This window comes from Rhinolophus hipposideros (genome assembly GCF_964194185.1).
Source record: "Rhinolophus hipposideros genome assembly, chromosome: 11".
NCBI classification, from domain to species: domain Eukaryota; kingdom Metazoa; phylum Chordata; class Mammalia; order Chiroptera; family Rhinolophidae; genus Rhinolophus; species Rhinolophus hipposideros.
The window spans coordinates 30310096-30335447 of NC_138057.1; the positions used below are offsets into that span (position 1 = coordinate 30310096).

General features: G+C 43.5%; 1 protein-coding gene across 3 annotated transcripts in view; it reads left to right on the forward strand.

The window, feature by feature from the left end:
* The first annotated feature begins 23923 nt into the window (after positions 1–23923).
* GLDC (glycine decarboxylase) overlaps positions 23924–25352 on the forward strand; it is a 68110-nt gene continuing 66681 nt past the window's right edge. For 2 of the 3 annotated variants that reach the window (XM_081066754.1, XM_081066753.1), the window contains exon 1: positions 24374–24916. In XM_081066754.1, the coding sequence (XP_080922880.1) occupies positions 24626–24916 (291 nt within the window). In that variant the 5' untranslated portion in view covers positions 24374–24625. Of the gene's footprint in view, positions 24917–25352 lie in introns of all 3 variants that reach the window. The other variant, XM_081066752.1, reaches the window with a different exon arrangement.

Genomic DNA, 25352 nt, shown 5'->3' on the forward strand with positions numbered 1-25352 from the left:
AGTGATGGAAAGAGTGGAGCAGGGAGAGAAGGGAATCTTCCTGAATCAATCCTATAGACCTCTTTATGTTAAATAATGATAGCATGTTTTTTCAGCTTTTCCTTCTTTTTAAAAATCTCTCTACTCTGTCCAATTTTCTTTCATTCATGCCTTCAACTAGTAGTTATCAAGTGTATAACTTGTTACATGTATCAGTCTGTCACTGAAGGAAGGAGATTAGAAAATACATTTGAATACGGACAACCCTCTAAACTTCAGACCACCACAGTCTATAGGGGAAATAAGACAGTGACATAAAGGTCAGAGAAAGGTACAATTTCTGGCATACACATTTTTGGTAGCAGTACAAATGAAGTCCCATCAAATGGCATTTTATCATCTTATATCAGGGTACGCAGGAAAAAATAGGCAAACTAATATATTTGAGTGCTAACTATATGACAGGCAACATGACGGATGCTTTACAAAACTTGCACCATATTAAGTAGTTAATAGTTTCTCACTCATTTTTTTGAGAAATACCTGTATTTTAGGAAGAAAAAAAGCAGCAAGCAGAATTTGCATATTAGATTACTGTTTGTGTAAAAAGAGGAAGTAGGAAAGTAAGTGTATTTGTATTTCCTTGGTTATGCATAAATTCCTAACCAGTTATCTTTAGGGTGGGCTGTGTTTGGAATGAAGAAAAAACATTGGAAGGATATGAAACAGATTTTTTACTGTATACTTTTAGAATTTTTTAATCACATAAAACCTTTTACCAAACTTCAGTTTAAAATAGATTGGATTTTTAAAAATCACTACATCTCTTACCCTTAGTAACAGAAGTTTTGAGAGCAATTCCTTAGAATTAACTTTGCTTAACTATGAAGGAAAAGCAGGAGGTCCATTTATAACAACTCCTTTAAATGTGATATAGTGCATTGAATGCTTTATTCCATGGTTCAGAGTGAAAGGACATTGTTTGGAATTGCAAACTGACAAACAGCATTTCTGCAAGGCTACCAACATGTGCACTTGTCAGACAGATCATGTATGTAATCTTAAAAACCTCACAGAGCCATTCATTCATTCAATAAAAATGTATTCTAGTGCTAAACTGGTTCACAAAACGTTTTCAACAAACTAAACTTAGGTAAAAGACAAACGTCAGCTAAATAATTATTTTCAAAAATTTTCTTTCAAGTATTACTTATGACATTTGAAATGATCAGTCTCATCTATATTTGCTAAAACAGGAATTTTGCTGTTGCATGTATGGAGCACAGACAACCTCACTTCGAAATGGTCTTGGCACTAATAAAAAATATTCTTGTTCTTGTAAAGATCAGGTATGCATTATTTCGTTGGGAGTGACAAGGTAGCACGTGGAGAAAACTACGTTCGAATAAAACAGCAAACCTAATAACCAGAGCAAAATACTTTTGAGATTTTTGAAGCATGCGTTTCAACAAGAGTAGCCAGGGAAAATTATGTCAGATATCATGAGAGGAGCGGGTGGGGGGTGCCAGATACGTAGTAAGCGTCTACTAAGTAGCGGTGGATTAGTCCTACTACCGTGGGGTGGGGATGGAAATCAGCGACAAGGAGGAAAGTATTTCTTGAATTGGGTAGCTAAAATCCTAAAAACAAACAAACAAACAAAAACCGGAGGCAATTTATTATTTTATATACCCATATGGACAACGGGCAGGTCAGTACCGGTGTAGGGTCAGCTTTGAGTTAAGCCAGGGGTAGGGTGAGGTCGGATGTACAAGCCACCGGGCTTCTTCCAGAAAGAAGGGGTGTAAGGCCCTGAAAAGCTTCAGCGGAGGGTAGGGACGCTGTAGGGAGCCCACGGGTTAGAATACGCCTGCGGGACGCCTGAGGCGTCCGGGAAACACGCTCACTCCCAAAATGGGCCAAGGGAGAGAGGAGGTGAGCGGGACAGGTCGAACCCGAGTCACTACGCGGCACGCGTGCTCCCTACTCCACCTCTGGATGTACCCGGAGCATTGGACACAGCCCTGCCTGTGGCACCCACGCTTCCTCCCACCCTCTGGGTGGCGACCACTACAGTCTCAGCAGACACGAGTGAAAACTTCTTGTCCCGACTCCCCTGACAGCCAATTCCGGGATGACCTCCTCCCCCAGAACCCAAGAGAAGCGGACACTATGAAGGAAAATGCGTGCAATGCGCACGTCTCTGTACGGCGGAGGAAGAAACGGAAGTGGGGTTTGGGACACTTAATGCAGGAGGCAGTCGCGTGTGATGCGTTCGCCATGGGACATGGACGCAAGCGGGTGAGGAGGTACAGCGGCGAGAAAGGTACGTGCCCGAGGATGGTACTCCCAAGAGCAATGTGGCGGCGCGGAAGTCATGTGACAGCTGGGCCAGACGCCTGCCACGTGACACACGGGCCAGGGGGAGACTGTAGTAGCACTTAACAAGTCACGTGAGCCTCTGATAGGCTTCCAGCCCGGGTCAGGTTCCAATACCTTTAATGGCACCTAGACTGGCGCCATTTCCTCGAATCCTCTTGCTCCACGTAGACGGGAACGCCCCCCCATCGAAACAAAGGGGAAAGAGGTTGGAGCGGAAGGAACAGGGCGCCAACGCACGCAGGCACTCCCACTTGAGAGTATCCACGCGTGTCCCACAATGCAATGGGCTACGTGGCAGTGCTATGTGGCGCCGCTGCGTGGTGACGTCAAAACATGGCTTCTAGGGGAAGGGACGTTGGGGGCTCGGCTACGCCCAGAATGTTGGCGCCATTTCTTACCTGGCCAATGGTGATCGTGGTGATCGTATCTTGTAAGCGGGTTTTTTTTCCTCAGTTTTGTGGCCTGAGGCCATTGCAGTCTGCTTCCCGGAATGGAGAAGGGGGGTGGGGAGGGGGTGGGGGAGGGGGTGGGGGTGGGAGCGGAGATGGGGGTGGGGGTGGGGGCGGGGGTGGGGGAGGGGGGCCGTACTCCTTTGTCCCTGTGCAGGGAAATGGAAAACAAAATATTACAGTTTAAAAACAAAAGAGTCTTTCCACAATGAAGACTCCAGGCCTCCCTGGCTTCTCCCTTGGCAAGTTAAACCAAATATATTATGAGGAAAACAGAATTTCCATCTTAATCAAATACTTCCAGAAAGATGGGGAAGAGGAGGCAAAAACAAGAACAATTCAACTTTTTAGGAGGCTTAGTATAACCGTGATAGGAAAACCTAACAAGGACAGGAAATTGAAGGAATTATATTCCGGTTTTTTTCATGAATGTAGTGGAGGTGCAAAAACCTGTAAGCAAAATATTAACCAAATCTTGTATTGTATAAAAAGAAGAATACATTATGAGCAGGTTAGATTGTTGTTAACATCAGAATTAAAAATAATTGATTAATGGAGAAAATATGTTCATCTCAAATGTATAACTGATTAAACTTACCCATCATAAGTGCCCCTGGGAAAACCAGGAATGCAAGGGAAATTAAACAGATAAAGGATATCTGCAAAAAAAAAGAAAAAACATATACTAAACATCCTACTTAATGGTAAAACATTGAAAGTTTTCTTTTCTTTACAATGTTCTGTCGACACACCTGGGGACTTTGACTAGTTTCTCCCAGTTTGGATTTTGCAGGTCCCATATACGCAGAACATTTCAACGTGTTTCTTTGTCCTATTTCCTGCTAATTGGTACTTGGATTATTTTTTTTTTTTTAGACATAATAGTCACAGTTGTTTTGTCATCTATCATGATAATTCTAATGCCTATTTTCCGGTTCCTTTCTGCTGTCTATTTCTTCTGTGTATGGTCCATGGTGTCTCATTTCCTTGTGTGTTTACTCCGTATTCTTGAAAAACTATGTGAGAAAAAGTATTTGTAGATTCTTCCAAACAGGATTTTCATTTGCTCCTGCTAGGTGCCTTAGAGCCTTCTCAGTCTAAGACTAGTTTTCATGGAGTGAGGTTCCTTGGGTCATTGCTAACCCAGGCTACAAATCTGAGCAAACGCTTCGCAGCGATCACATAACTCAAAGATGGGATTTTTTTTTTTCCTTTTCTATTTTTCTCTTATTATAGTCAGTATAAAAGCAACCTTTTCTAAAGTTCTGGGTACTGGTTCACCCTTACGCTTAAGGGAGTCCCAACTTGATATTCACAAAACACTTAGGAAGTAGGGTCCTTGGGGCTGGATTGTGATGAGTTGATTAAGAGAGCTCCCCAGCTTTTCTGAAGGAATCTAAGATTCCTCTCACTTCTCCCAGGAAAACAAACTTTATATTCTTTCTAGAATAAGGCTTTACTCTTCAGGAGGTGGTATACATTGAAAGTTTGGTCAATATGGAACTTTGGAGGCAAACCCAGAGAGTCAGAGGGAGAGAGGAAAATTCCTGTAAAAGGAGAAGTACAAGCTGTCCAGCTTTGGGGACTGTTATGGAAACTAGAGGAATAAGAGGAGTTCCAGTTGGGGACCCTACTTTCTGGACTCAACTCCTGGTTGTGCTCCCACATTCCTTACTTTATTCTTCATGAACCCTAAGTGTCATCCTGGATTGTGGGATCTAGCCTCCCATTGGGCTGAGCTCTAACTAGTTCCTGCCTCAGAGTCTAAAGCACCATGCGATCTCTCCCCTGATTAGACAAGATTTCGTTTTTGTTTCCTGGTTAATAGCTGCCAGTTCTTTTTTTAAAAAAAAATTATTGGGGAATACTGGGTAACTGTGTTTCTCCAGGGCCCATCAGTTCCAAGTCGTCGTCCTTCAATCTAGTTGTGGAGGGCACTGCTTAGCTCCAAGTCCAGTCGCAATTTTCAGTCTTTAGTTGCAGGGGGTGTAGCCCACCATCCCTTGCAGGAATCGAACTGGCAACCCTGTTGTTCAGAGCTTGGGCTCTAACCAACTGAGCCATCCAGCTGCCCCAATAACTGCCATTTCTTGATCATCCACTCCATGCCATCCACTTTGCTCTGCATGGAAGCTACATTAGTTCATTCAATTCTAACAACGTTGAGGGAGAGGCATTATCACTTTTTCCATCTTAAAAGTGAAGAAAATGTGGCTCTTCCCATAAGTGGCCTGAAGTGACCTCTGAAAATGGTTCACTGTTTGCTTGACCAACGAAATCATGTAAATCAAGAGGTTCAAATCTTCGTGTTCATTTTAAGAACACTCATAAAACTGCCCAGGCCATCGAGGGGATGCCTATCTGAACAGCCACCAAGTACCGAATCTAAAGGATGTCATGTTACAGAAGCAATGTGTCCCAATCCATCGGTAGAATGGTGGAGTAGGGAGGTGTGTCCAGGCCAAACAGTGGGGCTGGAGGCAGGGTCGGTGGCCCAAAACGAGTGCAGAATTTTGCTGCACGTAGTTAAAAATGCAGATAGTAATGCTGAACCTCAGGGTTGAGATGTAGATTCTCTGGTCACTGAGCACAGCCAGGTGAACAAAGCTCCCAAGATGCCGTGCAGAACTTACGGAGCTCACAGGGGGTGGGGGGTAACCTACACATGAGCTCTCCTTCCCACACTGACATGATCCTAACTGAAAAAGAGCAGATTGTTCCAAACCAGAAGAGGAGGTTGCACGGAACAAAAAGATCTCACAGAAGAAGCTGAAGAAACAAAAACTTAGTGCCAGGAGTAAATTCAGTACTAAATAAATGTTAATTTTAAAAAAATGAAGAAAATGTGTAAAGTGAGGGTCAAGGAGTTTAAGTGCTTAGCCCAAGATCACAATTCCCGTAATTGGCAGATCTGGGGTTCCAACACTGGTCTGCCCCCCTCCAGAACCATGACTTCATGGGGTGCTGTCTCTAGTTTCTCTGCTTTACCTCAGATTCTTACCTCTGTCTGTGTTTGGGAGCCCAGTCTAGAAATATTAATTGGTCTTGTAATGGTTTCCTTTGTGCAAGCATTTGGTTTGCCATCATTCACTCTAGACTACACCCTGATTCTTTCTAGCTTTGCCGTAATGGCACACAGTAACGGTAAGAACCTCGCTCTGGGAAAGCAATTTATGTCAACTTCGTTTGGAACATTGACGACAAGAGGATTAATTCTCAGACATCTTTGGTGCTTAGTCTAATCGATCAGTTGTTATTTTCCTGTTACCTCTTAGCTGCCCCCCCCCCCGCTTTCATCAATAGTTGATTACAGTCACTTTCCAATGTCACTGCTTATCCTCTTCTTAATGTTAACACAGAAATATGTTAGATTTAGGTATGCAGTTGTTTACCCCTGCATTATCTTGTATTGATAAAAATCTGAAACAAACTAAATGTCTGTATTGAGTCTGGTTAAATAAAATATGATTATCCATAAAATGGAACGCAATGCAACCATTAACAACATAGAATAACAATTCTGCCATGTAAAACTGTTACCAACCTACATGTATGTTAGTTAAAAAAGGACAACCAAACTGCATGTTTAGCATGTTGCTACTTTAAAAATCACACACACATACACACACGTTCAAATATACATTTAATACTTTAGATATACACCAAAACATTAAGAAAGATTAAGTGATTGGATTTTAGAAATTATTCTTACTTTTTAATTTTGTTTCCCTTGTCTAAAAAAACCTTTTAAACGTTAAACACAACCTTATTTTTTAATTAGAAGTCATTAAAAATAGCATCTCCATGATTTCTATAGCAATGCAGCCTATTATTTAGTTTTAATTCTCCTAAAGATAAGGATGTGGGGTGCTTTGGGAAGGTTAGTATTTTATTATTTATTGATCATTTCCCCCCTTTAAATCACTATCATTTAGTTCAAAGTTGAATCAAGTTGATTTGAACTTAGCTCCTATTATTTCTAACTTAGATATTTGAAAGTCTTGGTTCAGGTCTCAGTAGTATAATTTATTTCAAGAATATTAATATACAGAGGGTTTTGTTTCTTTAGTGCAGTGGTTCTTGGTTCTCAAGCAAGGAGGCCATAGAAATCTATGAGGATATTAATCAGAATTTGTGGGCTGTTTCTGGATTTCCAAAAGTTTAACAGGTACCGGGGCATAAATGACATTGATAGACATGGGTACAAATGTGATTCTTTTCTCAACTAGCTTCAAAAAAGAAGGCAAGTTAAACTGTCTAGGCCTCTATTTTCTTATCTTTAAAATGGGGATAGCAATATTAACTCTCCAGTTTCTCAGTTACTACCTCATTACTGCCAAAAATTCTGTTGTACTTCTGGTTATCAAAATTTCCTCAAACCTGGGATCCAATAACAAAACAATGTTAAAATGGTCCTCGCTCAAAGGATGCGAGTCATCTGTTAGGACGCTTCTAGCTGTATGAAGTGAACACTAGATGGCAACATTCAGGTGGTATTTTCTGTATCAGCCCAATTGGAATTCTCCCTCCACCTACAGCCTGCCTCCCCCAAAGCAGAACAAAAGCCCGGAGATCTTCCTGCTTGTCTCAGTTCAAACAGAAATTGAAGGACAGTATTTGACAGCATTTCCCAGGGACTAAACTAAAAGAGTATACTTGGGAGGGGAGGGAATAATATTAAAAGCTTACATAGTATTTACTTTTGACAAGCACTGTTCTAATCACATTATATATGGCAAAACAAAGATAAACAAAATCCTAGCCCACAAACGCCATATATATATATATATATATATATATATATATATATATATATATGTATATACATATATATACGTGTATATACGTATATATATGTATATGTATATATTAAACTCATTAGAAAAAAATGAACATGAAGTGATTTCATTTTTATCGTAATGGATGGGCAGGTAGATTACTTTTCAATCTGCCGTTTTTCCCTTTCTTTCCTCCTCTATTATTTTCATTCATGCTTTCAACAAAACAAGTATTGCTTAAGTATGCACTATGTTCAAAGTACAAAGTGTGTCAGTTTGGGGCCATGATGGTAAAATAATTCACATAAGGTTAAGCTTCTAACCCTGAAGAGGAAAGAGAACACGCATGTTAATTATAGAGGACAAGGTGGGATGTATGATGTGCACATTTTGTTCTCACAAGGAAGTGTTATTGGACAGCAAAGGAGATATGAATCATTTTATATTGGGACGAGCAGAGTAAGAGAGAAAGGGAATTAACATTTATTCAAAGTTTGCTGTATGCCAGGACACTGCTAGGCACGTTACATACAGCATTTCATTTATGAAAATGTATTTTCCTTTATTTTAAAAGTATGTTAAGTGATTGTTAATAGTCCCATTTTCAGATGAGGAAATTCAGTCTTAAGGAGAGTAAGTAATCTACCCACAGGTACACAGATAGGAAGGGGTAGAATAAAGCATTGTGGATGGGTAACAATTGCTACTTTTTGTTTCAACTGAAAAGAATACAGATATATTTTCAGAATATCAAGTAATAGGTGTGCATTACAGGATGACAGAGGTTTGATAGGCCAGGTGGAGGGAGAAGAGCGTCTGGGTACAGCATGAGCAAAGACACACAGGCCATAGGAGTGTGTGTAAGTCTGACAGAAATGTGTGTGAACAGTTCCTTTTTTAAAGAGGAAAGGAAGAGTGTAAAAATCGGCTCCAAGGTGGAAGATACCAGGCAGGTAGACAGACCACTGAGGAGGGTTCTCCAGCCGACCCAGCACCCACCATCAGTTTAGTCCCTGTTAGTGTTTTCCTTGGTGCTTTCGAATTCTGATCTTACCCCCAGCGAGGGAAGGGACATCACGTTCTAGTCCCCCACACCTGAATAGTTTCGACTTTTTCACTTCAACACATACTTTTGACTCTCAAGCTAATGACATGCCCAACACTGGCCTGTACGGTGAGGTGCAGATGCCAATTACATCAGGTCTCTCCCTCCAAATCCCTGTTGAATTGGCTGCTTCTAGGGGACAGCGGGGGATGTGTAGACCACTCCCTCTGTGTTTGTCGCACGTACAGTGTGGTTAAAGCATGGACTTTAAGAGTCAGACAGACCCACATTTGATGAAATGGAGCAGGAGACAAGTGAAAATCCCAGCAGTAGGGCCCAGATTCTGAAGAAGCAAGTGCTCAGGCTGACAGACATAGCTGACACTTCCTCAGTCTCCATCTGCTTCAATGAATTTGTGGGCCCAGCCTCAGGCTGCTGCAGCCCCTGGCACAGGGTCTCTGCGCCTGTCTGGGATGTCTTCAGCCTCTGACTGATGCTTGATCCCTCCTGACCTTAAGCTTCTCTGACCCTCAAACAGTCTGCTTTCACGATGGCTTGATTAACATTGAGGAGATAGAGGAGAGTGGATGGTTAAAAGGAAGACTGCATGCCCTGAATAAGTGAGTCATGAAGTAATTGGCAACGACAATATTATAGGAGCAGGACCCCGCAGGGGAGTGAATGGAAAGCAGGCTGCACTGAAGTGGAAATTGTAATTAAAAAGGAAAGACACGCTCTGTGGTGTGCAGGCTCCTGGTCGTCCTCGGGCCAGAGGCTCACACACGTGGTGTTTCTGCAGAGGGAAGACCATGGGGGAGCTACCATGGGTGACTGAGTCAGTTCTTAAGACTTACTTATTACTCTGGAGCACTGAAAGGGCAAGAACCCCGGCCAGGCCCAGTTCTCCAACCCTGCGTCTGCCCTTGGGATCCACTGCTTAGAACTAGAGACTCCTTAGCCTGCGGTGAGATCAGAGAAACAAGGGAGCTCCAAGGATTTCCAACTGGATGTCAACAAGCCAGAATGCCACAGTGGAATGGCCCACTCTGATTCCACATGGGGAGTTGTGGTACAATAAGAAATATATTTGGCTTTTGACCCCAGTTCCTGGCACAAAGCTCCTGAAACCCTTGTAAGTTCCTGAGTGATAGAACACTTTTTTTATTATAGAAAGCCACTTTTGAGCCCACTTGAGTTTATGCTGATGAAGTGACTTAGGGTGGGGCCCCTAGATAGCCTCAGAATGCGGCTGGTTACCAAACAGACCTAGAGATTAGAGGTTTGGAACTTTCAACCACACCCACAGACTCCAGGAGGGGGGAGGGGTGGGCTGCAGAGTAAGTTCTAGGAAAACTCTTGAACAAGATTTGATTAGCTTCTGGGTTGGTGAAGGCAACCATGAGCAGGGAGGATGGCACACTCCAATTCCATGAGAAGGGGGAACTCCTGCATTCAGGACACCTCTGGACCTTGTCCTAGATACCTTTTCTTTTGGGTGTCCATCTATATCTTATAAGAACCTTTACAATAAACTGGTAAACATAAGGAAGTTCTGTGAACCCCTCTAGAAAATATATCAAACCTGAGAAGGGGGTCCTGGGCACTTCCAATTTATAGCTGATCAGTCAGAAGCACAGGTAACAACCTGAACCTGCAATTGCCACCTGAAGTGGGAAAAGGGGAAGGGCAGTCATGTGGACTCAGCCCTCAACAGGTGGGATCTGCTGCTATCTCTAGGTACATAGTGTCAGAATTGAGTTAAATTGTAGGACGCCCAGTTGGTGTCCCCTGAGAATTGGAGAATTGTGGGGGAGGGGAGAAACTTTCCTCTACCTTCAAGGTTCTTTGGCTGATCTAACTAAATCTATATAAGGCAAATTAAGAAGAGAAAATAACCAAATTTAATTACATATGTGTGCATGGGAAGCCTACATACAGGAGGGGTTCTGGGTCAGAAAGTTAAAATGAGATATATATATATGGGATTTTGAGCTAAGGATGAGATAAAGTGTCTCGGAGCTTCAAAGGATCTTTGCAGCATGATAAGAGCAGATGTTCAGTACTTAGTAGTTTGCCCTGCCATACAGATAGGTCAAAAAAGTTATCTGGTAGTTAAAGGGGGGTGGGCAGAAGTTTCTCTTGAACCTTCAGGTTGCCTTTAGCTCAAAATAATCCACATACCACAGTGGCACATCTTGGGGTGACTCATTCTGAACCCCTACAATTGCTTTGTTGGTAGTGGTGGAAAACAATCTAGGAGTCAGTGCCCAACGCTGAGCTGGACACATATTATAGTTTTCACAATGACTGACCTGGTTCTTGCCCCAAATCCCTGTCACTTCCTCCCTGCTGCAAGACTTGATCTACCCCAGACCCTGAGAGTAATCCATTAATCTGGTCTCTATGCAGGGTAAATACGTAGGCAGGGTAAACGCTTAGCCCAGGGTGGGGGTGAGTGGTGATCCACCTGGACCCTATCCCCTGGTTCTAATAACTGAGATTCGCTTGGATTTTTAGTAGTGAGCATTCTATATCATTCAATGACTTCGCCAAGTTTCCAGTGAATTTTCTATTACCCGAGTCTCTAGATGCTCAAATTCAAGGGACTGGACATTTTTTTGGAGTTCATGCTTGCTAGAACCTCTGCCTACTACAGCTAAAAAACAAACGGTTGCCTGAGACCAACCTCTGGCTGCTGGTGGTGAAAGATCTACCCACCCACAGTGGCTCTAACAGCTGACCCTCCCAGATTCCAACCTCCTGAAGGATCCCCACTCCCACCCTTAGGCCACCCCCCTGAACTGTGAACTGGCCCCGTGACTCCTCCCACTTTGTGAGCTCTCCAGTCCCCAACTCAGGAGGCACCACCAACAGCCAACTAGCGCCAGCCTGATAATGTTAGTTTTCATCTCGTATGAGTTTTCATCTCCACTCTACTCAGCCTTCCCCCCACCTCCCCACGTTTGTGTGTGTGTGTGTGTGTGTGTGAGGACTGTATTTATCTGGGCTCCAACTTCCCCAGACATGTGGGTGAGCTATTCCTTTTCTGATGCAGTGTCTATATATTTAATTCACTTTTCCCCCCCAAAATGGGTAGAGGTTCTCTGTGCTATTCCAGAGGTCATTTTTGTAGAGATAATGGGATTTGAGGGGGAAGAAACACCACGGTCTATTTGCTCTTTTCACAAGCTAGAGTGAACTTTGGAATTGACTCTGATACCTGTTGGTGTAAAACTCTGACCAGCGAGTGCTGGATTACACCACTGTGGCCAGCACCGTCCAGGAAACCCTACATGGAAAGATCTCAGAAGAGGTGACCTAGGTGAATGTGTCACCCAATGCCACAAGGGTCAGGGGCTGCCCACTTTGAAAACTATCTGTTGCTGTTTCCTCAAGCCACCATGGGATTTTCCTCCATTCTTTTATCATTAGATGACTAGAACCTGCTGCATCACTCACTTTATCACTCTCTCAATTCCAGCCCTTCATCACAGGCTCTAGACCTGGGGGAATTGCTCTCTCAGAGGTCACAGGTTTCTCCTCATCGCAAACTCTAAAGACTTGTATTCCTGTTTCCCTTTACCCCGACCTCTCTGGGGAATCTGGGTACACTTCCACACCTGTGCTCCTCTCTCAGCGTCTCCAGGATTCCAGGCCATTCTGTGTCTCCTCCCTCTTTCTCCAGACTTTGTTTCCTCCAGGGGTATTTTCTCCTCAAATAAGGGTAACCCTCAAAGTTTGGTCCAATCTGGTCAAATCCTTTCCCAGAGAGCTTGCTTGAACATTATATACTAACTCTCTTTCTCCATCCCTCTGGAAGTAAATGGTTCTCGGGCTCAGATCCCTAGACCTGATTTCTGACCTCAAGCCTACATTATCACTGGAAGCTCTGTCCTTCCCTTGGAAACCTCTCCCCACCATCACAAACTCACTTTTTGAGAGGTAGATTCAACTTCCTACACCGTGAACTTTCCTCCTGGACAGTATTATTTTCATTATGTCTCCCAATAGCCCTCCACTTTTCTAGACTTAAAACTCAGGAATGACTTTTTGTTATTCCCTTTATCTTGTCCCTTACCTATAAATAGTAAGGGTCTTCATTATATCTTGCTAATATCAAGTACTATTTCTGTTTTTTTTAAAAAAGTTTTAAATATTTTCAGGAGTGTGTCTTCCCACCATGATTTTTTTCAACTAATATTAGGCTTTATTATATACATTTAACTTATTACTGGGTCGCTGTCTCCTTTTTAAATGACTGGATTATTAGCGCTGAAATAAAATAATACGTACTTCTTATTCTGGCTGTAAGGGGGGTCTCAACTCCCTTATCCTTGGTTTGTCTACAAATATTCGTAGAGAGAAAAGTGGAGATTTCCCAGCATGCAAAAGTGTGTATGAGACCGGGTCTGACCAATGAGATTCAAGAGAATGTCTGCTGGTTCATCCATTAGGTGAGGCTTTCCTTATATGACTTGATTTCTTAATCTAATTCCTATTTTTTTCAGTTGAGATATAATTGACATGTAACATTGTATTAGTTTTAGATTTATGATTTGATATATGTACATATTGGGAAATGATCACAATAAGTTTAGTTAACATCCATCACCACACATAAATACAATTTCTTTGTATTGTGATGAGAACTTTTAAGATCTACTCTCTTAGCAATTTTCAAATATACAATACAATATTGTTAACTATACGTTACCAGGACTTATTTTATCTTATAACTAGAAGTTTGTATCTTTTGACCACCTTCAATCATTTCATCTACGCCCCGCCACCCTCCACTTTTGGCAACCACCAATCTGTTCTCTGTATCTATGAATTCATTTTTTAAAAAGATTTTACATATAAGTGAGATCAACATTATTTGTCTTTAGTTTACTTGTTTCACTCAGTATAATGCCCTCAAGTCCACCCATGTTGTCATAAATGGCAGGATTTTCTTTTTTATGGCTAAATAATATTCCATTGTGTATGTACACCACATTTTCTTTATCCATTCATCTGTTGATGGACACTGAGGTCATCACCTGTATTTTCTTATTAAAGACACAGAATAATTTCCCCCAGGGAGGTCTGCACTTCAACAAAGTTCTCAGGATGGTTTACGTTTTGGTCTCTCTTGAAGCCAGAGAGATGCCTTCACCACCTGCATACCTCCATGGATTTTGTATGGAGGAAGTGGCCAAGCAGAGTCCCGTGGGAACAGAAAGCAGATTGGTGGTTTCCAAGGTCTGCGGGGAGGTGGGATGGAGAAGTAACCAATTAATGGATATGGATTTTCCTTCTGGAGTGATGAAACTGTTTTGGAACTAGATGGTGGTAGAGTCTGTATACATTATGAATGTCCTAAGTGCCACTGAATTGTTTACTTTAAAATGGTTAATTGTATGCCATGTGAACGTCACCTCAATTTAAAAAAGAGTCCCACTAGCAGAAAAATCATCCTGCCCTACTCATTCTTCCCAGGAAGAGGAGGGGTGGGGAACGGTGTGGTAACAGCGGCATGCAGGTACATGATTCACAAACTGATGCGGACCAAGATTTCTCTACCTTCTTTCCTTCTCCTCTCCCATGTTTTACTTAGAGGCATTGACTTTGAAATGGACTGGTCTCATTTCACACCCAAGAGAAAAGGAAAGAAGTCTGTAGTAACTTAGGAAATGTATGTCATAAGAAATATTGCCATTATTATGAAGACAGACATGAAATACATGTGAAGAAGGAGTTCCTTACTTGATACAAACATAAAAGTTCTTTGTTATTCAGCTGTTTTTTATTATTAAAAATAGAATTTCCAAAACAATGTTCTGGCTTGTGTAATTCTGAGAAAAGGGAATTCAATAATTCACCCAGAAAAATCACTGCTGTGATTGCTTTCTTTTTATTCTATACCACTCTCTGAAGCCTCAACTTGAATCATTTTAAAGACTCAACTGTTCCCTAGTCCCCCAGATCATTTCCTTTCACCAATAGATTATTTGCAAAATGTCCCTTCATGCTGAAAGGAAGGTTCTGACTGAACTAAAACTTTTGGGCCTCTTCTCACCATAGCTGGGACCAGCCACCCTGTACCTGCAGGTTCAGCCCGAGTTCTCAGGCCCTGGGACAATTCCAAACTTTGGGCAAGTAGGATCTGCCTGATACATGGTGGCACCTCACTCAAGCTAATAATTTGGAGTTCCTTTTGATATTTTTTAAACATTTATTTAATGGGAGCTGCACTGGTGTTTTTAGTGTTTGTTGTCGATATTTTTTTAATTTTCCCTCGAGGGGATGAAACCAGTTGGGTTTTGGCAGGTGTGTAAGTGACACAGGTCAGGGAATTATAGGAACTAGGCACCAATCATCATCACCGTTTTGTTGCACAGAGGTGAGTGACTAACAGTGGAATGCCTGTGGTCATTCCAGCACTTTCCATCTGCCTCATCCCATACACCTGCCCATTCTGCCAGAGGAAGAAAGAAATGGCTTCTGTCTCTCTTCTGCTTTACAAATATTGCAGTGTATCTTGTGGCTAATTGTAAACTGCATCCAGGATCCTGTAGGCAATGGGATCTGAGAAATATAGTTCTAGGATTACTTTGTAACACAGAAAAGAGCCAAGAAGGGAGTGGGACTGCATCTTGGATTAAAAAAAAAAAAGCACAGTCTATCTGTTTGGCTACTCAGCAATCATACAGAGCTTTCTACCTATATTTAAACTTACAAACAACAATGTGAAAAATATCATGCCTCCTCCTAATTTAATGCAAGTGTCCCTTATACAAAGGAAAGCATGCCCACCTTTTCCCCTAGAAGGTGACAGCCAAACTCTCATCAGTCACTAAGCTATTTCTGAATTTATTTGTCATTTCTGAATGATATTTCTAGTTCAGTCACAATCCCCTTTTGATAATCTCTATACACTGGATTAATTTATAACATTAACTAACACCAACATACCTTATATAAAATAACAGGGAAAGGGGACAGGGAAGAAAAAATAGATTGATAAGTATGTGCATAACTAAACATGGAAAAGTGTATATAGGAACTTCATCCTTGTTTCTGCGACTGGTCATTGGACTAGAGCTTGTGTTCTTAACCTCCTTCATCCACTACCTATACCCTAGTCTTTATTTCCTCAGCCAGTACCTTAGTTTGTCATAGTTCTCTACCACCTGTGGGATGACCCAAACCTCCATTTCTGAAGGGTCACCTCTTACTGGCACTGTCTCTATTGGTTTGCTATAGTTTTTCATTACATTTTAGTCACTGAATATTGAAGTTCTAAGAGGTGCTTTAGGAAATACCCTGAATTCTAGATATGCACCTCCTTATTCCCAATATGAAGCAATAAATGTATTTTCCACTTATAATTAGCATCAATTGCCCCAGTTGGTAAAGTAATCACTTTCTTTGTGGATTTAGTAGCTTGAACAGCCTCAAATGTCTAGGTGGCAGTCTTAACTTCCAGTTCAATGGGATCGTTGTTGTATTTCCTGGGAGATGCATTCCTTTCTTTCAGAACTAAGTTCTCTAACCCTACAGAGCCCAAAACCATGGAATGAGAGTAGTTCCCTAGTTTTAAGCCCATATTTAACTCCATGGCCATTTTCAGTATGAGTTCATTGAGCAAGCAGTAGGGTGGTTGGGGACTGATGCTGGCTGACGTACACAGAATGGGTGGTCCTGTCCACTTGATTATTGGGAGCTTTGTCTGCCGTTGGTGCTCCTCGGTGAATGTTCATGTGGAAAGCTAATGTCTTCTCATTCTGTGCTATTCTAAGAGGTCCAACCATGTACCCCTCTCCTTATCACTGATGCTCTTCTTTTGCTATGTAAAACCATTTGCCACTGTCCCAGAGTCAGTGAGACTTATATCTCTGGACATCTCTCCTTCCAAATGAACTATTTCAAGTTCTGCACATTGGAAGATTTCTCTTTCCTGTCGCCTTCAAGACAATCCCTGAGTGGGACTAATTTTATAGCAGTTTCTTTTGGTTCATGTTAAATATCATGAAGAACCAACTATACATCAAGCCTAAATTCTTTCTTCCGTGAGACATCACACATGGATTGAAGGGGAGGAGACAATACAGCACAAGTAAGTGCCTCAGGAATCTGAGCACTTGTTCATGCAACTTACTGAAGCCTTCAGAAATTGCTTTAGCCCATCTTCCACTGGATGATGGAAAGGATACCCCTTCCATTTGATGATTGAGTGCTACTGGGCATGACCAGCTTTAAAGATTGATGGGTCAGATAACATCCATTTCATGGTGGGCATTATAGCTCACACGATCTTTTAGTGATTCATTGTAAGATGTTGTTTTGTGGCCTAGGAACTGTTTCTTAAAAAGAAAAGGGCATGGCTTTGCTTCAAAAGCTATGGGTCTGCTCTGTGATTCTCCCATTAGTGCTTACCAGAGGTTCCAGAGAGCACCCCTGTGTGCCACAGACAGACCATCCTTGGATTTACTGGATTATGAGCCCCAAGGTTAGATCAGCTTGTCCTTTTTCTTTGGCTCTACTCAAAACTGTCAACCTTATGGGTTAGAACTGTGTACAGAAATGTTGCCTCCAAAATCCAAAGAGGCCAACCAAGCAGTGTGCCTCTTTCTTAATGGCAGGGGGTTTAAGGTGTACAAAATTGTCCTTCACTTTGAAGTCTATGGGTCAACATGACTGAGACCACTGGAGCCCCAGGAACTTTACTGAGGTAGTAGATTCCTGAATCCTCATGAGGTTTATCTCCCACTTCTCTGGTATGTGTCCTATCAAGGCAACAAGGAGACTTGCTACATTCTGCTCACCAGGTGCTTCATGCACTAAGTCCTAGGGGAGAGCAAGACAATCAAAGTCCTTGTAGGTTAGAATATGACAGAGAGTTGAAGAGCTGACATAGCCCTGTGGTTAGATAGGCGAGTGTACTGCTTCTGCTGACAAGTGAATAAAGTGCTTCTGACAGTCTTTACTAATTGGTATAAAGAAATAATAGTTTGCCCAGATTAATAGCCACACACCAGTTACAAGGGGCTATGTTAATCTGCTCTACTATTCAGTAAGAACAGCTCCAATTGGAATACATTTTCATAATCATTATCAATCTCTAAAATTGTGTCTTTTGCACAGATCAAGCAGGAGAGCTAAAGACATATGAATCAGACTTCTGCTTCTGGAAAAATAGAGTAGGTGTATTTTCTTCTCCTTTTCCACCTGCTAATTATAATAAAGATTGGTTGAAATACATAAAGTACCTATCAAAGACTCTGAAAAGAAGGTGGCCTGGTTAGGCACTTTGGGACTTGAAAAATGACCCAGCAGTTATATTCCTGAGGTTTTTATTTTGCCTCCTGTGTATCTAGTCCTCAGTGTATAAGAAGCCTGCTTTCACTGGCTAGAGGAATGGGAAAATGGTGACCATACAGGACAAAAGCCATTTGATTATACCTGTCCTACTCCAGATAAACACCATGATAAAAGCCACACCCATGCCCCTTGTTGGTGGGTCTGGCCAAGACTGTGGGATGGAGCCCTGTCAACCATCCCTACCCTGCACTAACAGAAGTAGAGGAAGCACTCCCCTAGCCTGCTGGCACTGTAGAGACTATGAGATAATGCACTTTTGACCATTGCTGGACTACACTAAGTAGCAGCAAAGAGGCAGCATGTCACTCCATCCCAACTGGTGACTGGGTGAGAATTAGAAAAGGAAACTGGAAAATGGGATTCTTTAAAGCTGTGTATGAACTACTGGGCAGACTATGCATGAAACAGCATAATCAACACAGCAAAGGGAACTATGTGTGGGTTAGTGCTCAGGTTGTAGGTTGGCTCCTGAGTAGCACCCAAGTGGGGCAGACCAGAATAGCACTGTAAAGGCATTGAAAACTAATTGACATTTGAAATACAGTCTACAAAAGATGGCCCTGACATGCATTCTGAACCTAAACACTTTGCCTTCTAAAAATAGAAGAATTAAATAGGAGCATAATATTCAGAATGTCCTGGATACAATGCAAAATTACTCAAGAACAAGGAAAATCCTTGACTTGAATGAGAGCTATAAAGAGGAACTGACTGGAAATTCTGGAACTGAAAAATGCAAAAAAATAACATTAATAAGTTTTTTAAAAAATCGATGGCTGGCTTAACAGCAGAATGGAAAGAACAGAGGAAAGAATCAGTGGACTTGTAGGTAAAACAATAACAGTTACCCAATCTGAACAACAGAGAAAACGGGAAAAGAAGAAATAAACAGAGACTCAGGGACATATGAGACTACAACAAAAGCTCTAACATTCATGTCACTGAAGTCCCAGGAAAAGAAAAAAAGAGGGAAGGGCTGAGCAAAGAAATAATATCTGAAAATTTCTTAATTTGGTAAACAATACAAACTTACATACTTAAGAAGCTTAGTGTTAGGGACATGCCAAGACATGTCATAGTCAGACTTCTGAGTACTAAAGACCAAGAAAAATGCTGAAAGAAGCAAAAGAGAAATGACACCTGTAGGAGGAAATAAACTATTTGAATGATAACCAATTTCTCATCAGAAAGCATGGAGGCCAGAAAGGAGGGGAAACACATTTTCCAAGCAATGAAAGAAAAGAACTGTTGACTCAGAATACTATATCTTGTGAAAATGTCTTTCAGGAATGAAGGGGAAATCAAGGTCTTCTTGAATGAAGGAAAACTAAGAGAATTAGATGCCTTTAAAAAATGACTGAAAGAAGTTCTCTAAACAAAAAGAAAATGATAGAAGAAACACTCTTGGAATATCAGGAAGGAAGAAGGAACAATGGAAAGAGCAAAAATACAGCTGTTTGCTGTCTATGAGTTCCCTCAATTTTTGTCTGAGAACATCTTTTTTTTTTAATCTTTCTCTTTTAAAGGATAATTTCACTGTATAGAATGCTAGGCTGATTTTTAAGAACATTTTAAATATTTCACTCCACTCTCTTATTTGCATACTTTCTTTTTTTTTTTTTTTTAACAAGAAATGTGCTGTAATTTTTATCCTTGTTCCTCTGTAGGTAAGGTGTTTTTTCCCCCGCTGGCTTTTAAAAGGATTTTCTCTTTGAGGAGATCCAAGATGGCAGAGTAGATATACACCATGCCTGCTTCCTTCCATGAGCACATTAAAATTACAACTAGATTACAGAACAACAAACTGGAGAACCATCTGAAGTCTGGCTGAACAGAAGTTTTATCTAAAGATAAAAAAATAAGCCACATCAAGGCTTGTAGGAGGGACAGAGATGCTAACCGGGTTGGTCCCAAATCTCCGTGTGGTGGTTGAAAATAGGCAGGGATATCTTAGCTGCCGAGGTTCGCCCTGGAGGAGTGAAGGACCCCAGCCCCACTCCAGGCTCCGCAGCCTGAAGTACTGGTGCCGGGAAGAAGAGCCCTCACAACATCTGGCTGTGGAAAACAGTGGGGATTCCAACCATCTAGGTGGGATGGAAGGCTGCGGGAAACCCAGATGTCCTTTTAAACGGCCCACACAGACTCACTCACTCACAGCCACTCACCTTGGGCTCCAACAGAGCGATGATGACTCGGGGGGTGCCAGAGGCATACAGGTAGCAGAATGAGGTGTCTGGCTTCAAGGCCAGGGCTGGAGGACAGCCATCATTTTCCCTGTGTGAGGTCCATCTGCTGGTCAGGCAGCCGCCATCTTTAATGTGTTGAGCCCGCCCCTTATGCTTACAGCCACATCTGAATCTGATTGGCCTGGTGAGCTTCACTGCTCCAAGCTGCTGACTCACTGGGATCCCACCCCACTCAAATCCTCCAACTCCGGAGGTACTTTCTCCATGAGGAGACTGCCTCACCAGTATTGCATTCTTTCTTAGAAAACTATTGGAGTCCACAGGCCCCAGGCCGCTGATGACTGGCCTCTGTGTGCTCTGAGATTTTTCCTGAGTAGCTGCAGGCTCGACACTACCATCAAATCAGAATCTACATTAACCTGGTGAATACAACTCTTCCCATTCTACTGACTTCCTGAGAGCCTGCCGCACACAACTCGATACCACACTAGGCTTTATCAACAGCTAAACTTGAAGGGAGCTGGCCGGTGGCAACAGGCCTCGGGGTGTCCTGGGTTTTTGCAGAGCTACCCCAGGCCCAGTACTAGTGTTCGGCATCCTGTTTGCAGCGTGGCCTCTTCCATGTGCCTCCTAGTTTAGGACAGGCAGTGAACAACCATGGATTTCTTTGTAGCTCCTACCAGGTAGTTCCTGGCTGGTCACAGGCAGTGGTTGACATAGGCCTGCATTGGACCCTGTGGGGACAGAGCCAGAAGTAGTTTCCAGGCTCTCACCCTCACGTGGAAAAGTGCTCACTCAGGTAGTAAATGGCCATCAAATGTGATTGGATGGCCATCAGCTGTGGCTAGTTGGCCGTCAGCTGTAACCAGTGAGCCATTGGCCACTAATATAACTATCTTGGCTACGCTAGCAGCAAAATGGGGGCTGGCAAGTGAATGGTGGCTGAGCTAGCATGGATTGCAGTTAGCAAGTGGGGTTGGTTGGTTGATAGAGAAGCGGACGACAGGTTGTAGATCATGTGGCTCCTGCTTCCTGGATCTCCAACCCAGCCGCCAGTGAGACTATAGTGGTGTGACTCCTCTATTTATGGCTCCATGGGTGTTCCTTTTTGGCCTCACCATGTCCTGAGTTCTTATGTGGGGAGCGGGACCAGAGACCCCACATGACACTGCATGACAGACCCCCTCCCAAGAAGCCCCAGAACCAACATACCTGGAGGTTGGCTTCAGACCACAGCAGAGCACCCCCCCAATTAGCCCCACAAGCGGCACACACAAAGGGTGGTCTCAACAGGCACCAGAGCTTGCCAGGGTGAATTTCATTCACTGGGGTAAGTCCCCAGCACAGCAGCCCATAAACTGTGGACATGGCCAAACTCCACAGCTAATTAGCCTGAGGGTCAATCCCACCCACTGACATGCCAATAGCAATCAAGACACACACATGTATATGTGTATGTGTTTTAAGAAATTGGCTCATGTGATTATAGATACTGGCAAGTCCAAAATCTGCACTAGCAGGCTAGAAGGCTGGAGAGTCAGAGAAGAGCCAATGTTGCCATTTGAGTCCAAAAGCTGTCTGCTGCAGAATTCTCCTTTGTTCAGGGGAGATCAGTTTTTTGTTCTACTCAGGCCTTCAACTGATTGGATGAAACCCACCGACTTAATGGAGGGCAATTTACTTAAAGTCTACTGATTTAAATGTTAATCTCATCCAAAGTTGTTCTCATAGAAACATCCAGAACAATGTTTGATCACATATCTGGGCACTGTGGCCCAAATTGATACATAAAATTAAGCATTTCACTTGGTAAATGGCCACAGGTATCTTATATGTATGTATACTTATAGCAGGGTCATAAGATTTTTTTTCTCAAGGATTCTTTCTGAAGGTCCTTTCATCTGACAAGCTCATGAACCAACTAATGTACGAGAACTGGTTAAGAGACTGGGTCTCTCCATTTGGGTGACATATCAAATTTTGGTTCACTTTCATTAAGAAAGATTTTCATAGGCTGCTCATTAATTAGTGAGCACCAAAGATCCTTGTGAATTAAGCCTCATTAGTTCCCTCTCTGCCTCTGTTGCCCACTTTTCTTTGTTTTCTAGTGTTGCCCCTGACTTACCACTCTGGGACTCCATTTCAGGGAGCCCATTTCAACAGGGTGGCATCTTCCACTATCATATCACACGTGCCCACACAGAAAGGACAATACCGCTGCTCCTCTTACTAATGGATTTCTCAGTATTAATGTGAAGGGTCCTCTGTGCCTTCCTGAGGGACACACTGAGAGGGTTGAAGAGTATGTTGCACATGATGAGTCCATTCCAATATTTCTATCTTACCAAGAAAGAGAGATCCTTCCTTCTCTATTATACCAAGAAAGTACTAGCATCGTAACCGAGTACCTAATTTAATGAAGGCCATTGTTGAGTCTGGTTTCAGTCCACCAGCTCATCAAATCCTTAGAGCAATTCCTGGCTGATTGAGCTAATACACTAAATCCACAATCTCTGCTGCTACAAACATATCAATGATTTCAGTATTGGATTCCTTCTTCCTTGGTCGAGAACCCACAGCTACACAGAAACCCTCCAGTGCCAATATACATTAGATAGCTGTTTCTGCTTTTACTCTGTGTTCCAGTCCTTATACAAGTGTATCTTGTTGACAGAAGACTAATAACACCCAGAACGCTGGAGCTGAAGGAATCTGGGAATTACAGTTCTCTGGCTTCTGGTCCCTGTGGTACACAGAAAGAGGACAGACAGTAATGGGGATAAATACAAATGGCTTCCCCCACGTGGCATCTGGCAATGAGAGTATTCCCCAACTGTTATGAAGGTTGGAATTTCAATTCCAAATGTATGAAAAACTGTTCATTCAATCCAGCCCTTCTAGCTCACCACTCACCCTGCCTGTCATACACACACCTCTTGCCTACCGTTTTTTTTTTTTTTTTTTTTATTGGGGTGACAATTGTTAGTAAATTTACATAGATTTCAGGTGTACAATTCTGTATTACATCGTCTATAAATCCCATTGTGTGTTCACCACCCAGAGTCAGTTCTCCTTCCATCACCATATATTTGATCCCCCTTACCCTCATCACCCTCCCCCCACCCCCTTACCCTCTGGTAACCACTAAATTATTGTCTGTGTCTATGAGTTCTTGTTTCTCATTTGTTTGTCTTGTTCTTTTTGGTTTATATACCACATATCAGTGAAATCATAGGGTTCTCTGCTTTTTCTGTCTGACTTATTTCACTTAGCATTATTCTCTCGCGATCCATCCATGTTGCCTACCGTTTTTGTTATGCTTTTCTGCCTCCCCACTCGTCTCTGTGCTTGTCGGTTACAGAGCCCAGGGTGCAGAGCACAAGTGAAGGAGGAAGCTTAGAGGAGGAGAAAGAGGACAGGTTCTCTCTTTCCCTAGTCTAAGCACAAGTAATGTTCTGATGACTTCAGATCACTTTTCTCTCTTCCTCATATTTGAAGGACAATTGAAATTTTAAAAGTTCATTGTCTTGATAAAAATCTCAAGAAATAGTTAGAAAGCTTAGCTTTATAAAATATCTAGGTATAATTTTCCAACTGAGATGATAGTGCAAAATGTATACCTTAATATCACACACACACACATATATATATATGTATATGGAGAAAGAGAAAGAGAGAGTTCAAGCCCATTGTTATGGCAGTGTTTTCAACGTTCCTATAATCTCTTTTTAAATTCAGCTCTGTGAGATGTGAAAACTGAAGCTCAGAGGTTGAGTAACTTTCTCACAAGCCTACAAGTATAAAAGAACTTTGATCTGCTCATACTGGTTACCATGAGGTATGACGGAAAGATATTCCAAAATTAATGAATGGAGTCGAACCAACTCAAAGTGTCTGGCCTCCCGGTCAGAATCCTCTTCCATCTCAGCCGAGTCCCCCAGGAGCTTCGCCCACCCCGTCCACCCGGATCCCGCACCGGGGAGGTCCCCCACTGGCCTCCGGCGCACGGCGCGCCCCGGCCCCTGCTTCAGCCAGAGATGGAGAGGGAGTAACGGAGGATGCCGGGAGCGGCGGGACTCTGCTGGGGCCCCGAGAAGGGGGTAGGGACAGGGGGCGGGGTGGGGTCTGTCTGTCCCCCGCCCCTCCGTTCACTCCTATTGGCCGAGCGTTTGCTGGCCCCATCCCAACGCCCGCCTCCAGGGCGACACTTAAAGTGTGCGGAGCAGGTGCCTTGCGTGGAGCAACAACTTTGCGCGCGTGTCCGGGCTGAGCGCGGCACCCATTCATCGCTCCGGGGCATCCATCCGTCTGTCGCGCCGGTCGTCCTGTGGAAGGGGCTCCAGGCCGGAGGCAGCTGCCACCCCGGGGGACCGCGACCAGAGAGAGGCCGAGAGCGCAACTGAGTCTCGCAGGCCAGGGCAGGGGACTGTGGCTGCGACCATGCAGACGTGCGCCAGGGCCTGGGGGCTGCGTCTGGGCTGTGGAGTCAGGGGCGGCCGCCGCCTGGCTGGCGACGCGGGGACGCATTCGGCGCCGCGGAGCCGCGACAGCAGTAGCGGTGGTGGGGACAGCGGCGGGGTTGGGGACAGCGGCGGGGTTGGGGACAGCGGCGGGGTTGGGGCCTCGCGCCTCCTCGAACGCCTCCTGCCCAGACACGACGACTTCGCTCGGAGGCACATCGGACCTGGGGACAAAGACCAGAGGGATATGCTGCAGGCCTTGGGGCTGGCGGTAAGGACCCCCACCCCCACCCGGCCCTCCGGGCTTCACCCCGCCCCGCCCGGGTCCTGGCAGTGCCGCCCACGCCCCAGCTGGGAGCCCCGCTTCGCACCGCGTGGGACCCGCGTCCCGGCCCGGGCCCTGGCGTGGAAGCGAGCTTGCGCGCTCGATCCCGCGCCCCGGCTTTCTCCCGCCCGCGTGCTCTCCCCCCCACCCGCTCTCCGCGCATCAAAACCCTTTGTTTTTTAACCCCACTTGCCCTGCGGATGAGCTCTAACTTTGAGAGAGGAGGACGTCGTGGTTTATCCGATTATCTCCAGTTGCCGATTGAAATCCAACCCCGAGTGGCTGAATCACTACCCCACTTCATAATTTTCTTAACTCCAAGTGATTTGTAGTTTCCTCAAAGTTGTTCCTTTCTTTAAAAAACAAGAAAAGGAAAGGGGGG